Source organism: Sorex fumeus, unplaced genomic scaffold (assembly GCF_029834395.1).
Source record: "Sorex fumeus unplaced genomic scaffold, SorFum_2.1 ptg000061l, whole genome shotgun sequence".
NCBI lineage: Eukaryota > Metazoa > Chordata > Mammalia > Eulipotyphla > Soricidae > Sorex > Sorex fumeus.
Window position 1 is genome coordinate 27,020,224 of NW_026606118.1, and position 14,988 is coordinate 27,035,211.

General features: G+C 45.4%; 1 protein-coding gene across 1 annotated transcript in view; it reads left to right on the top strand.

Moving 5' to 3' along the window:
• Positions 1-1,035: 1,035 nt before the first annotated feature.
• The window catches only part of NHSL1 (NHS like 1), a 74,333-nt gene continuing 60,380 nt past the window's right edge, over positions 1,036-14,988 (top strand). The window contains exons 1-2 of the mRNA XM_056126357.1: positions 1,036-1,111; positions 4,153-4,305. Of these exons, the coding sequence (XP_055982332.1) occupies positions 1,054-1,111; positions 4,153-4,305 (211 nt within the window). The 5' untranslated portion in view covers positions 1,036-1,053. The remainder of the gene's footprint in view (positions 1,112-4,152; positions 4,306-14,988) is intronic.

The window sequence follows — 14,988 nt, forward strand, 5'->3', positions numbered from 1 at the left end:
ATGGGTGATTGGTGATTAGGAAGACCAGAATTCAATGCCCTATAGTCACTGGAAAGCAAGCCGAGTAAGATTTGTGTGAAATTACTGGGGTGGTAGACAAGTTAAAGGTTTTTAGATGCTAATTAAAGTGCATACTTACGCAATTGTTTCTCTAATTTAGTTTGTGGAGTAGGGAAGTTGTGCATGCGTGTGCGTGTGCGTGTGTGTGTGTGTGTGTGTGTGTGTGTGTGTGAGAGAGAGAGAGAGAGAGAGAGAGAGAGAGAGTTGTGGCAGTTTAGCTGCACTGTGCTTGATGTGATTTGCTGTGTTACAGTCCTGATTATCCATCGCGGGAGGAGGGGGGAGGATTAAAAACCTGGGTAAGAGACTGGGTGTACTAATTCTCAGGCAAATACAGCTGAGTCATCATTCACAGCTCCCATGGAGATTCCTATTGTAGTTTTACTGGGTTTAAAGGTTCCTTTGGTGTGGGAGGCAGAGTGCAGGGGCGTGGTCTGGGAAACAATAGTCTGGGCTCCCCCGACCCCCCCCATATGCTCGAATTAACTGGGCAGTCAAAGACTTAATGTGGACTTGCCAGGAGTCGCCTCAGCCCCACTAAAACCGTCTGGAAGTTCCGAGGGGCCGTGTGAAAATTGAAAACACCTTGGCTTCACCTTGGCTGCCAATGAAGGAAACTCTGCACTGTGTTTGCCAACTCCAGAAAGGAGAAACTTCTGGTGTGTTGGAGAGAAAAGCGAATGAGTGAGCACAGAGGCAGAACGCTCCTTGCGGCTCTCCTGCGACTCCAGACGGTGATTGGCTTTCCCTTTCTTGTCGTCCTGGGAGACTCGGAGCCTTCCAGATTAGGTTTCACTGGGTGCTTTCCGGCTTCCAGGACTGCTCAGGGTTTGTGACTGTGACTACCTCCACCCATCCACCAGCTCCCCCCCACCCCCACCCCCCTCAGATGTCTAATGAGGATTGGAGATTGGAGGAAGAAAGTTAGAATCTGGAAGAAGCTGCAGCCGGTGAACCGTCGAAGTCCCTAAGCTCTGTGTGGGCAACTTGGAAATGGTGGTTTTCATTAATGCCAAGATCAAGTCTTTCTTTAAACTTTTTCAGAAGAAACGTAAGTGGACCCTTTGCTCCTTGTCTGTGTCTGTGTGTGTGGCGGGCACGCGCCTGGCGTGAGGCTTGTCTTGTTCAGAGAGACGGAATGGGAGCGAGCGAGCGCACAGAACCTTAGAGCCCCCGCTGAGTTTTTCCCAGGTTGTCTGCATACCTCAGACTTCTCTAACTCCAGGGCAGACTTATGTGATCTTAAGCTTGTCTTCTTTATTGATGGTTGGGCTTTTAGCTGAACTCATTTCTTTTGTGCTTCTCCAATAAAGGAAAGAAAAATGTCTTTTGAAGAAAAGGGATTAAAAGAAAAAAAACAAACTCTTGTCTTGATGTTGTTTCTCCCTAACGACCCCCCCCCCCACCTCCTACCCTCAGAAAGTATATATATATATATGTTAGTGTTTTGCTAATTATGTAGGAAGCTTCTGTGTAGTCTGCCCTTCGTTTTTGGTGGGATGTTCCTTCACAACTCTTTGGGCTTCTCTGTTGTGTATTTAAGAGCTCAAAGACACACTGTCTACACAGCTCAGAGGTTGTTGTTGGAAAGCGGGCACCTTTTGTGGAGTGACTTCTTTGTGTACTTGGCCTGGTTTTTGACTTCTTTAACCCAGGCGTGCTCCGTCCTTCCTTGGAAAGTATAATTTCGTCCCTGTACATAGTTTTCTTTGTACATAGTTACCAGCTTAGTTTTGATCCAGTGTCTGGGTAGGAGCATCACTGCTAAGAGACGCTTTGGGGAGAGCAACAAAGCCAGCACTTGGGGCTCATTTTCTGCTGCTCTCTTGCTTTGAGGCTGTCTCTGGACGAGTTGACGAAAATCTGTCCTGGCAAGAGTGAGCTACGCCAGGGAAGAGACAACTGTTCTTGCGTGGCAGCCAGTTGGGAGCCGAACAGAAGGGCTGATGGTGTGATCACACACTCGAACACCCCTCTCGGGATCTGATTCCTGGTGGGCTGATCGCGGAGCGTTTCTGTTTTCAATACCGTTCCATTCTGAAGGGTGGCGGTTCAGTCTTAGCAATTGCACGGCCGTCCGCACGAAAGCACTGTAATTGGCTGCGGATTCTCTTTGCAGGATCTCTAGTAATTTCCACTCTGTGAGAGTCTCAGAAAAGTAAACAGTAGATAACTTGGCTTTTTGTATCAACATTGATAATTATAGGTGCCCAGAAAAGCGTGTTCAACAGGAGTGATGAGCATTTCACCTATTTGAATTGTAGCAGCCTTATGGATAAGCTTTCTTTGGCAACATTAAAAGCAGAAAATCTAACTGGCCTTTTTCCGTTTGTGTGTTGTGTTTGTGGTTGAGCAATGCAGTGAGGATGCAGTGCCCTTTAAGAAGTGGTGTTAGGAAGGACAAACAGAATGACTGCACTCATTTGAGGAATATAAAGTAGCATGATATGAGACTAACACCTAAGGACAGTAAGGGCCAGGAGGATCACACCATGGTTTGGAAGCCAGCCCCACGTGCTGGGGGAAAGGCAGCGGGACAGAGAAGGGGCCACTAAGTAAATGATGGAGGGATCGCTTGGGATGAAGGATGTGTGCTGAAAGTAGACCAAGGACCAAATATGATTACCTCTTTCTGTCTAGATTGCAAATCATAATGCCCCAAATTAAGAGAGAGAGTAAGAAGGATGTACTTACCACAGAGGGAGGGTGTGGGGTAGGGTGGGGATGGAGGATGGGAAACTGGGGACAATGGTGGTATAAAATGTGCACTGGTGGAGAGATGGGTGCTCAAGCATTGTTTGACTGAAACGCAATCATGCAAGTTTGTAACTGCATCTCATGGTGATCCAATACAACTTAAAAAAAAATAGTGGTGTTAGGAGGTGGGTCTCTGTAGTCACTGCAGAAGACTTCATATGATTCGTTCATTTGAGTTTCTAAATGCTGAGATGTTTCCCCTGGTGTTGATAGTCTGTTGACTTCCGCTCTATTGGCTATGCTGCTTAAATGTAAAGGTAAAAAGGTAAAGGCCCTCCCGTTGATCGTCGATTTGCTCGAGCGGGCCCAGTAACGTCTCCATTGGAGACTTTGTTGTTACTGTGTCTGGCATATCGAATACTCTCGGTAGCTTGCCGGGCTCTCCGAGAGGGGCAGAGGAATCGAACTCGGGTCGGCCATGTTGGCCGCTTGTAAGGCGAACGCCCTACCCGCTGTGCTATCGCTCCAGCTGCTTAAATGTATCACATTGAATATTATATTTAATTTTTTTAGTTGCATCTAGAGTCAGAGATATGGCTCTGGTGAGTCTAGTCAAGGCTCTGGACTCCTTTTGTAGAATTTTGTTTGAAGGCTATTTTCAGTGGTACTCGGGTCTTAAGGACCACTCCTGGTGACCACATGCAGGGGTGGGCTGCAAACGGGACTACCCGTTGTACTTTCTCTTGTGGGAACACACCTTCTATCCCCCGTTCCTCCCCTCCCAAACTTCCTAGTGCCTTGTTTATCCTCCTCAATGTGTGTATGGATTTGGTTTGGTTTAGTTTTGGTTTTGGGGTCCCACCCAGCAGTGCTCTTAATCCCGGCTCTGTGCTCAGGGATCACTTCTGGTGGGATTCGAGGGACCCTATGGAACTCGCATCGGCAGCGTACAGGGCAAACAAGCAACATACCCGCGGTCCTATTGCTCAGGCCCTGTGTGTATTTGTTTCTCTCTTATCAAACCAGTGTTTCCTGCTGCGATGGTGCTGTGTGGCTCAGTGAGGGAATCGCGATTTGCTTTGCTGATGGGAAGCGGGCAGGGCAGATCTCTCGGTGTTTCTCCAGCATTTTCAAACGGTAGAGCAAGGGGAAGCCTGTGAAATGCCAGGAAGCTGAGCAGACAGTTCAACCGAGACACTGCAGGGTGGGAGGGAGGTGGACAGCTCCAGTTTTCCCCATGGAGACAAAGCACAAGAGCCCCCTGGAAGCTGAGAGGATGTGGGGGCATTTGGCATTTGCGCCATCGTCCCTGGCTGTGTTGGGCTCCATCCGTGGAGGACCACTAGAGCCAACTGCGCTTGCCTGACACCTGACTTTCTCTTTCTCTCTCTGCAGCGGTTTCCAACCTAGATGAGGAGAGCAGATGGACTGTCCACTACACAGCTCCGTGGCACCAGCAGGAGAATGTGTTCCTGCCCAGCACCAGACCCCCCTGCGTGGAGGACCTGCACCGGCAAGCCAAGCTCAACCTCAAATCCGTGTTGAGAGGTGAGACTACCAGCCCACATGTTTAGGAGCGGGTGGGGGTTAGCGTGGAAAGCCTGGATGTGATTGTAACTTTAAATTGTGTCCGTTTGCTTTGGGGCCACACACATCGATGTGCTCGGGGATTACTTTCTTGGCTCTGCACTCAGGAATCGTTTTTAGTTGGGCTCAGGGGGACCATATGGGATGCTGGGGATCGAATTCAGGTTGCTGTCAAGTGCAAGGCAAGCGCCCTACCCACTGCGCTGTCACTCTGGCCCCTTGATTGTAACTTTTTTAAAAATTGTTTTTTAGACACTGTGGTTCACAATACTGATAATGGTAGCGATTTTTTTTTAATCAAAGCCTGTTCACGATGAACATAGAGTACGCTGTATCTTTATAAGATATAATCACTCACAACCACCCACTTGCCTATGGCCTTTGCAGATGCACTTGCCCATGCCTGCTTGCAGATATGCTAATCTAGCCTCCACAGAGCCCAGCCCAGCTTAGAACCCCTTTAGCATGTTTAAACTGCCAGTACGAATTTAATGCAAATAAACGCCTCTGACCTAGGATATTTGGCCACTGCCTTTTAAAAAGCACTCCAGTGAGGCAAAGCAGATTAGTTAGAACAGTCTTTTCCAAATGAGGACTGTTTGTTCTGTTTAGTTCAAGTCAGGTGGAAAGGGGCTCAGTGGCCCAGACTATGGAAGGAGTACTAAGTGGTTTGATTTATCCATCCTTGGGCGGTGCCCAGCCTCTGAAGCTTAAGTCCTGTCAACAGAAGGCAGAGTTCTCTCCAGTTGGTAGGAATTTGCGGTGAGGGTGTACTCCTAAATCCAGTTTAAAATTCTCACTTTCATCTCAGCTTCATATGGATCTTAAGCAAAGGTCAAGTGTGATGAAGAGGGCTTCTTAAGCATGATAGAGGAGCAAGGGAGTTTCATATATATACATATATATGTATGTGTGTGTATATATATATACATACACATATGTATATATGTGTATATATTCATATGTATGTATGTGTATATATACTTTTTAAAATACTTAATAGGGAATGGTTGAGCCACACCCATTAGTGCACCAGGACTATTCCTGGCTCTGTGCTCAGGAGTAACCCCTGGCAGTAATTGGGTCACACCTGGGTCTGTACATGTAGGACAAGCCTTAACCTCTGCCCTGTCCACACACCAGGATTCTGGCCTTGCCCAACACACACACACACACACACACACACACACACACACACACACATACATACACACCCTCTCTTCTTTAAAGAGAAAGATTTGGCATTCGAGGATCAAAGACTTTTCCTGAAAAATAACAAATCAGCATCCTGCCTGGTCAGATGTTGCTTCCTCCAACTCATCTCTTACCAGGCAATATTTGGGGAATAATTATGTGAAGAAGTACTTGTTTGCTGGAAAATTTATTGGACAGGATATCCTCTAGTTCATCTAAATAGGAGAGTCTTACATCCTAGAGAATTCTTTTTTTTTTTTTTTTTTTTTTTTGGCATTTTAGGTCACACCCAGCGATGCTCAGGGGTTACTCCTGGCTTTGCACTCAGGAATCACTCCTAGCGGTGCTGGGGTACCATATGGGATGCTGGAGATTGAACCCAGGCCGGCCGCATGCAAAGCAAATGCCCTACCCTCTGTACAATTGCTCTGGCTCCCACATCGTAGGGAAATTTTTGTCATTGATTGAAAAGGAAAACCCTGATTGTAGATCCCTTTTGCTTTTACTATAGTCTTGACTTCTCTGTCAGCTATTTATTAGTTCATTTGTGAGTGTCCTGTCAGCCTTAGTACTGTGATTACTAGCTGACACTAACCCCCTGTCTGTATGCCAAAAATTGCTAAACCTACTACATGCATTATCTAATTTAATCCATACCATAATGTTACTCTTCAGGGTTATAACGGATGTGAATTTTACACATAACTAGTACTTTCCCTAATGTTACAAAGTGAATAGTAGAGTCAGGCTCTAAAACTTGGACATTCTGAGATGGCAGAGCTGACGTTCTTTAATGCTGCACTCCATTGCCTTAACAGATACTTGCTGAGAGTCTGTAACTCTGGCAGAAATGCAGCAAAGGCAAGAGATTGGCTTGCAAGGACTTATATGTCATATCTACAGTGCAAATTATCAGACAGAAAATACTCAGAAAATGTGCCCCAGTTGCTGTATGGATTATTTTAAAAAGGACATCATTTCTGCTAAGAGAAAGAAAGAGGAAGAACTTGAGTTTGGTATTCAGAACAAAATAAACCAAATGTGTTGGGTCATAGTCTGTGGTTCCCTCTTCGCCCCTCCACCCCCCCATACCCCTTTGATCTTTTGTAATAACTTAGATCAGCTAATCTGTATCTTGCAGTATTTTCTATCTTTATATAGTCTTGGCATTGGCTTGTCCACAGTTGAGGATATTTGAGGGCTTCTTTTTTCTCTTGAGCCTGAGTAACCTGTATCTTTGAAAACAGGAACATAATCGAGAAGAATGACATCAGTTGGGCACTTTTGCTAGAGTTGACTTTGGTCTTTGTTGCCTTTGTGGTAAGATGACTAGAGGATCTAATCTCCACTCCCATCACTGCCAAGCACTTTTCTCTTTAGACTATTTTTTTTGGGTGGTGGGATCTGGACCACAGCCGGTGGTGTTTCTGGTTTACTCCTGGCAATCTTCAGGGGATATGGGGATTCAAACCAGAGTGCTTGTCTGCAAGGCAAGCACTTTAACTGCCGTAGACTTCCCCAGGGCCTCTTTTTAGCCAGGTTTTACAGAGCTTTTCTACTTAGAGCTCACCTTCTTCCACCAAATATTCAAAAGAACATTAAATGGCACGATTCCCAGGACAACCCCCTGAGGCAGTGCCAAACTAATGTTTCTCGGGGTGCCCAGACAACAGAATGCTGCATGGCATGGCTTGTAGAGAATCTTTCAGAAGGTATGTGTGAGTTTGAATATTTAGTCATTCCCCCTCTCCCCCCCGCCCCCCCGCCCCACACACCGTTCTCTTTTTGATCGCTTTCCAGGAAATTGTGCTTCGTATAACCCCTTTCAAGTTTTTTCCAGTACCACATCAGAGCTGCTCCTTTCTTCCCTTACATAGTTGAAGAGCTGTACATTAAGTTTTCTCATTTAGATTTCTTTTTAACTATTGCATGGATCCATATGAGATATCATCGCTGGTTTTGCCCGCACTTGAATTTCATTTTGAAAAGATAAATGCTTTAGTCATTGCTTTAATGTCCTCAAATGGTTTGTCAGAGGAATTTGCTATTAGCTATTCGTAAGTGTAATAACTTCGGAAAATTCTTCAAGCCCATCGTTGAAGTCTGAATTTAGATGCCCCATATGAGGTCTTGGATACCTAATAATGTTAAGGTTCCTGTTTAAGAAAGATGAAATGAGAAAAACACATCTGAAGTGCTTGTTCGTCAACTATTTCTTTATGTCGGATGTACAGAACATCTCGTTCCAGCATCTCCCAGTGTTAGTAACCCCGAGATAAACACAGAAGGAATGTTTAGAGTGCAGAGTCTTTATTGCCCTGTTGTTGGTGAAGGTTAAAAGGGAAAAAATCCAGTCCCTGAATCTATGACATCACGAAGGTGATGATGATGCTGTGCAAAGTCTAAGTTAATTTGACCTCAGTGGTTTTTGCTTAAAATATCAGAAGGGGAGCCAGAGAGATAGTACAATGGGTGAAGCTCTGGCCTTGCACATGGTCAAACCGGGTTCACTCCTCACCACCACATATGGTCTCCTGAGCACTGCCAGAAGTGAGAACTAAGCCCTGAACACAGCCAGGTGTTTTATTTATGTAGTATATACATATATGAGAGAGACAGACAGACAAAGGTAGCTAATTATTCACAATGAATTTTGTTTCTTCTTCCTTTCTCACTGTGATCCTGTTTTAAGACAAGAACAATGTTCTTTAATGTTAAACAAGTTGGTGCTTTTTCATAACCATTTGTTGCTCATTGTAAGAGCTGTTTTATGAGAATGCAGATTTCCTTTTGAAGCTTTTAAGCTCTGGAGGGAAATGATACCTCGTGTGCTAATAAATTAATAGCTCTGCTTTTGCCTATGATATTATGCAGAAATGCTTGGTGGTCCCTAGAGCATTTGCGAAGACACAGTAAGTTTGAAGTAGTATATAGAGACGAATAATAGACATAGCTTAGAAAGAATTTGAGCATCAGTTCAGTGCTAATCTAAAAGTTTTCCCAAGATTAGATGAACCTTCCAGGGTCCCAATCTTGATCTAGAGCTAAACTTGCTGTTGGGGTCCAGGTGGAAGTAAACTCAGTGCTCTGGAAGTTTGTAGAGGTTCAGGGGGGTACATAGGGCAAAAGGTCAATCAGCTGGAAATGAAATGAATTGGGAGCCCTTATGGCCCAGGCTCCTTTGTTGCCCACTGGAGAGGAGAGGGGGGAAAAAACACAGAGTAAAACAGGAGCAGGCCAAGGTCTCTGCTATTGTGTTTCACTCTGTCCTGGTCCAAGGCAAGCAGTAAGCTTCTGTATCTGTCCTTGGGTCATCTCTGGAGAATTGCAGAAAATTTGGTGGCCACGCTTTTATTCACTGCTCTTAGTTTTGTAGGTTAATTTTGTTATTTGAGATTTACAGCTAAGGAAGATGGAAACGTGAACATAGATTTTAAAATGTTTGAGGGCCAGAGAGAGAGAGAGAGGGTACAGTAGACGAAGCACTGACATGTGATCAACTGGGGTTCAATCCCTCGCACCCCATATGGTTCTCTGAGACCATCAGGAGTGATTTGGAAGCACAAATCCAGGAGTAAATATTTAACACAGCCAAATGTGGCCAACATACAGAAAAGCATACCAAATTGTGTTCAGGGAAAGCAAAGAAATATTGTAGGTAATAAACACTTGCCTGGCACACAACTAACCGGGGTTTGATCCCCAGCATCACATAAGGTCTTCCTGTGCAACTTCAGGCGTGATCCCTGCACATAAAGCCAGGAGCAAGCCCTGAGCACCAAAAATAAAATAATATTCTTTTCATATTTGACTCAACATGACCAGCTAGATGGATGAATCCTGTTAAAGTATTCATTCAGTTACTTATTAAATTTTCAAACAGATTCTATCCTTTTCATCTGTTGTGACTTGAATCCTTTGTGGAACCTTATCGGAGTAGGTGGTATTGAGTGGGAAGGAAATGGCCTTTTCTATGTTTTTATCTGTACAATTTTGCACTAATTAAAACAGCCTAGGGGCTGGAGAGATAGCACTGCAGGTTAAATGCGTTCTTGCACATGGTGGACCTGGGGTTCAACCCCAGCACCCTCTCTGATCACCCAAACACCACCAGAACTGATTCCTGAGTGCAAAGCCAGGAGGAAGCCCCCAGCATACTTGTGTGCTCTTCCCTCCCCCCTTTTTTGGGGGGGTCACACCCAGACATTGCACAGGGGTTACTCCTGGCTCTGCACTCAGGTGCTCAGGGGACCTTATGGAATGCTGGGAATCAAACCCAGGTCAGCCGCGTGCAAGGCAAACGCCCTACCCGCTGTGCTATCACTCCAGCCCCCCCCCCCCTTTTTTTAAGCCCACAATTAAGTGGAAGAGATTAAGGAGTAGGCCTGGGCAGTGAGACTCTGATTTTATTTCTTTTCAACCAGAAAACATCAGTTGACAGTTAGGAGCATATTAAAGGCTGAACTGAAGATATGCTATTTTCTAAGCTCTGGTCCCGAAAGCCCGATTTGGGAATGAGAGGAACATACTCTCTCACAGTCTGTTTCACAGCCGTGTAGTCACTGCATCCAAATCTGTTCCCCAGCATCTGTTGTTGCCCTCACACGTGTGCCACAGTCATCGCCCCATGCTTGCAGGTCAACCTGCCCTGGGGCTGTGGGATGGGGCGTGTGAGCACAGGGAGAGCCGTGAGTCGGCTCTGTGCTAACTCAGAGCTAAAGCGTTATATTTATTCTCACTGGAGGGGCAGGAGTGCAGTATTATAATTTGAAAAGATGACTGTACCGAATGATTCAAATAGGAGGTGTGTGTGCGTGTATGTGTGTGTGTTTGTGTATTTGTTTTTTCTTCATGGGGAAGCTAGGGTTTGTACCTAGTGCTGAGGGCCCTGGCTGGCTCTGGGGGCAGGGGTCATTTACTTTAATCCCTGTACCAGCTCTCCTGTTTCTTGATTTCTTTTAATTATGGACAGGGTGGCAGGTGGTGGGTGGGTGGGGAGGTGGCAGGTGGGGGCGTGGTGGTGTCTAGAGAAATAGTACAGTGGTTAGGACATTTTCCTTGCATGTGACCAACCTGGGTTTGATCCCTGGCATCACATATTATCCCCCGAGTCCTTCCAGAAGTAATTCCTGAGTATGGAGCAGCACAGAGCTAGGAGTAAGTCTTGAGCACTTCTAGATGTGACACCCAAACAAAAAATATATAAATAAATGGGGGCTGGAGCAATAGCACAGCGGGTAGGGTGTTTGCCTTGCACGCGGCCAACCCAAGTTCAATTCCCAGCATCCCATATGGTCCCCCAAGCACCGTCAGGAGTAATTCCTGAATGTATGAGCCAGGAGTAACCCCTGTGCATCTCTGGGTGGGACCTAAAAAGTAAAAAATAAAATAAAATAAATGAAGTGTAGTGGGATACAGATGCAATTTTAAAAACTGCAGGCTCTTGGGCCACTGACTCTCACAGCCACTGGGGCATTGCTCCTCAGGGATCTGCTGAGGGGAGGGAGGGAAGGAGCAGTGAGGAGAGTAGAGGGTAGAGACAGCCATACCAAAGCGGGCAGTGACAGCCACACAGGGCTCTGAAACTTCTGAAACATGCCAGAACCCTAGAGCTGCCGGGCTGCCCGGGGCTTTGGGTCAACACCCCTTTCCTTTCAAGATCAGGAAACCAAGGCCCAGAGCAGTGGGGGGATTGGTGAGCCCCCTCAGCAGCATACCCGTGGGACTTACTTCACAAGGAAGTTAAATATTTCATGCACGTTCACATGCAAAGTGTAAGTTATTTTCTAGTCTAATAAAATATTTTATTTAAATAAAAATAAGCATAAGTGGGAGGCATGGTACATTATTCTAAATATATATATATATATATATCCCTGGGGGGCTGGGCGGGGGCAAAGAAATAGGATTGGGGTTAGGGCACTTGCTTTGCATGGGGTTTATCTGGTTGGACCCCCAGCACTGCATACGATTCCCTGATCACTGCCAGGAATGATCTGGAGTATAGAGCCAGGAGCAAACCCTGAGCACTACTGATCCCTCTCTTCCTCTCCTCTACCTCCAAACCCCCGAATTGGGAGAAGAGACTGTCTCCTTTATTCGACAGAAGCAGAGACATTTCTTGGCATGAATACACCCAATTGGCGAGGGAGAGGACCAGGATTCTCATTGCGGTACAGGCAACATGTGGAAGCTGGACAATCATGGACCATCTCTGTACTCTGTACTTCCTTTTCTTTCTTTCTTTCTTTCTTTCTTTCTTTCTTTCTTTCTTTCTTTCTTCCTTTCTTTCTTGTTGGTGTTGTTTGTTTGTTTGCTTTTTGTGGGAGCCACTCTTGGCAGGGCCGTGCTCAGGGCTTCTTCCTGTCTCGGCACTCAGAAATCATTTCTGAAGGGGGTCCTGGGGACCATATTGGGTCCTGGGGATCGAATCCCAGGAAACTGTGTATAGAACAAGCGCTGTGACTCTGTGACTCTGGGCTCTTGACTTTCTTTCCTGCTGAACATTTCATGATTCAAGGATCTCAAATTTTGATTTGACCTGAGGCACCTCACTGCCACTGAGTGGTGTGTGAAGTATGTTAGTGAAACAAGATACCAGGTTCTTGCTCACTTCAGAAGCTGAATTCTAACAAATTGGGTTGTTCAGAACCAAGGGTGTATTTGGCATAAAAGGAGTGTTGCAGGCTTGTATCCTAGCATTGAGTCCTCTGGCCTGGCTGGCGAGGATTGCTTGGGAGCACCCCTGCAAATAATTCAAATAAGGCCGTAGAGTAAATATTGTCAAGAAAGAGAAGAGAAAGGCGGCTGCATTTCAAGGTAGACGTAATTTATTACTTTTAAAAGCAGAGCAAATTAAAACACGGTTGTGGGCACAAGGAACCCACCATGAGCAAAGGATTACACCGAGGAAGAGACTGGGAGGCTGTTCCCCGAGGAGGGCTGGGTCTGGCATGGGGGCAGGAGGATTTGCAGCCCTGTCTAGATGGAGGGCTGGAGAAAGTGTGTCCTGAAACCAAGCGGAAGCTTGGAAATGCATACCGGAAGTGCCCCTGCCACCTCACGTTGATTTGTCTGGTGACCCTCTGCCCAGTGCTTGTGAATCAAATTTTCTTTTCCCAGACAAACAATAATATTCAAGCCTTTTTAAATATATCTCTTCGGTATTTTCTCTTGTGGAATTTTTATCCTTAGGGAAAACTATGCAATGAGAATGGCCAATGGTTTAAGTTTCTTATGGAGAAAGAGAAGAGCAAAGACAAACCTAAAGCATTTGCTGAGTGGCCATGACTCGGGGGGGACTTCCGCTTTCGTGCCAAGGGTCACTCCTGATGGTGTTTGGGGGACTAGGTGGTGCTGGGTCTCTGGCCTTAAGAGCATATGCTCAATCTGTTTCCCCACCTCCCCGGCCCCAGGATGGATATTCTGTCTACAAAAGGGACGTTTGAACTTGTGTTGGATTTGATGGCTCATGGGTTGCTGTTTTAAATCTTCAAAATTATGATAAAGGGGTTGGGGGCAGAGGTGGGACTCCTAGCATCTTTGCCTTTAGGAAGTTGGGAGTTTCATCCCAAACACTTTCACCACAAATTGTGATTAGATACACATGACATTACCATCCTGACCATTTTTAAGTGCATAATTCAGTAGCTTTAAGTTCATTCACTGTCTCCAGACTCTTTCCATCTTACTGGACTCTTGGCATTTACCAAAGGTTCTGATTTTGATTACCTGGAGTTTGCTAACTCAGTAGAGGCATGAAAGATGCCAAGGATAAAAGCAAAATGAGCAATCATTGCTTTTTTGAGTGAAGCAGAGTCATGCTCCCTTTCTCCTTCCTTCCTTCCTTCCTTCCTTCCTTCCTTCCTTCCTTCCTTCCTTCCTTCCTTCCTTCCTTCCATTCTTTCTCTTTCTTTCTCTTTCTCTCGCTTTCTTTCTTTCTTTCTTTCTTTCTTTCTTTCTTTCTTTCTGAGAAGGTAGAACAGAAGACACAGAAGGTAGAAAAATGAAGACATTCATTTCAATGACTGGAGAAGGCTAACAAAGAGCTGGGGATTGTTTAAACAAAAGGCTTTTTGTTGTGCGGTTGTGTCCAGAGCCAGTGTGCCATTTCAGCAATCCTATTTAAAATTCTTGATAAAGTGAGTAACTTGAGTGGCCTCTACATTTCACTCAGAGCAGCCGAAAAAATGCTACATTGAAGGCCCCGCGGTTAGGGTTTGTTATCACTCAAGCTCCCCCTGAAGCCCAATGTCAGTGCTAATCTGTGCACGCTATTTGATAGTGAGTAACCTTGGTGATGCTCTGTCCCTGCAGGGACCGGCTTTTTCACTCTACAAGGGAATGAGATCACCTCCATGGTTGCCTTGTTCTGGCCAGCCCACCTGGAACTTACAAATGCTTGGCACCATGACATTTATCATGGGCATCAGAAGGCCTTCCTCTTTCATTGAAATCAGATTTTTAGCTACATCCGCAGCCCACAGAAGTGACTTTTGAAAGACTTTCACCCAGGCTGAAAGATGGTGCAGTGATTAAGGCACTTGCTGTGCTTCTTGCTGTCCCTGGTTTGATCCCTGTCATCGCATATGTTAACCGGTAAAAAGGCATAGAGCACAGACCCAGGAGCCCTGGGCATTGCAGATGTATGGCCCCATTTACCTCCACTCCACCCCCACCTCCCACAAAAACATGAACAGACACACATATTTTAAAAAATCAGAGTAGGATAGAGCAGTGGGTAAAGCACTTGCCTGGCCGATATTAGACCCCCATCACCACATGTGTTCCTTTGAGCACAGAGACAGGAGTGAGCCCCAAGTATCATCATGTGACCCTCCAATCCACAAAAAAATAAATAATGGTAATTTTTTAACTCTCTTCTACATAAATAATTGAGATTCCCTGGTGAGAGAAGTAGCTCACTGAGAGAGCACTTGCTTGACCATTGCATATTTGTGCCCTGACATTAATCCCCAGCACCATAAAAAAATAAAATGAGAAGCGGGATTGTGGCTCAGTGGTAGTCTACTTGCCACTCAAGGATATTGGAGGATGAAACTGCTTTCCAGTATGTGCTAGCACATTCGCCAACAGATTCATTTCCTATTGGACTCTCCTGATGATGACATAAATAGCAGGCTATTTTCTTGATGTGGAAACTACTGTCCTTAGCTTGGTCTTCCAAAACACTCAGTTGATTGAAGTGAGAAGTCATTGAGCTAAATAATTTTCAAGCATATGAATGCAGTAGACTCTTCTTACATTTTACCCTACTCTGGCACTAACACCTATCCACTGCAGACCTTCATTCCCTCACCATTTCCTTCTTCCACTGTATTCTCCCTCCAAAACTTTATAGCAGCTTTTTCTAAAGGTGAAGCTTCCAGGGCTAAGGAGTAATTATAGGGATGAAGTCATTTGTCTTAAATGCTGTGGACCCTGGTTTGC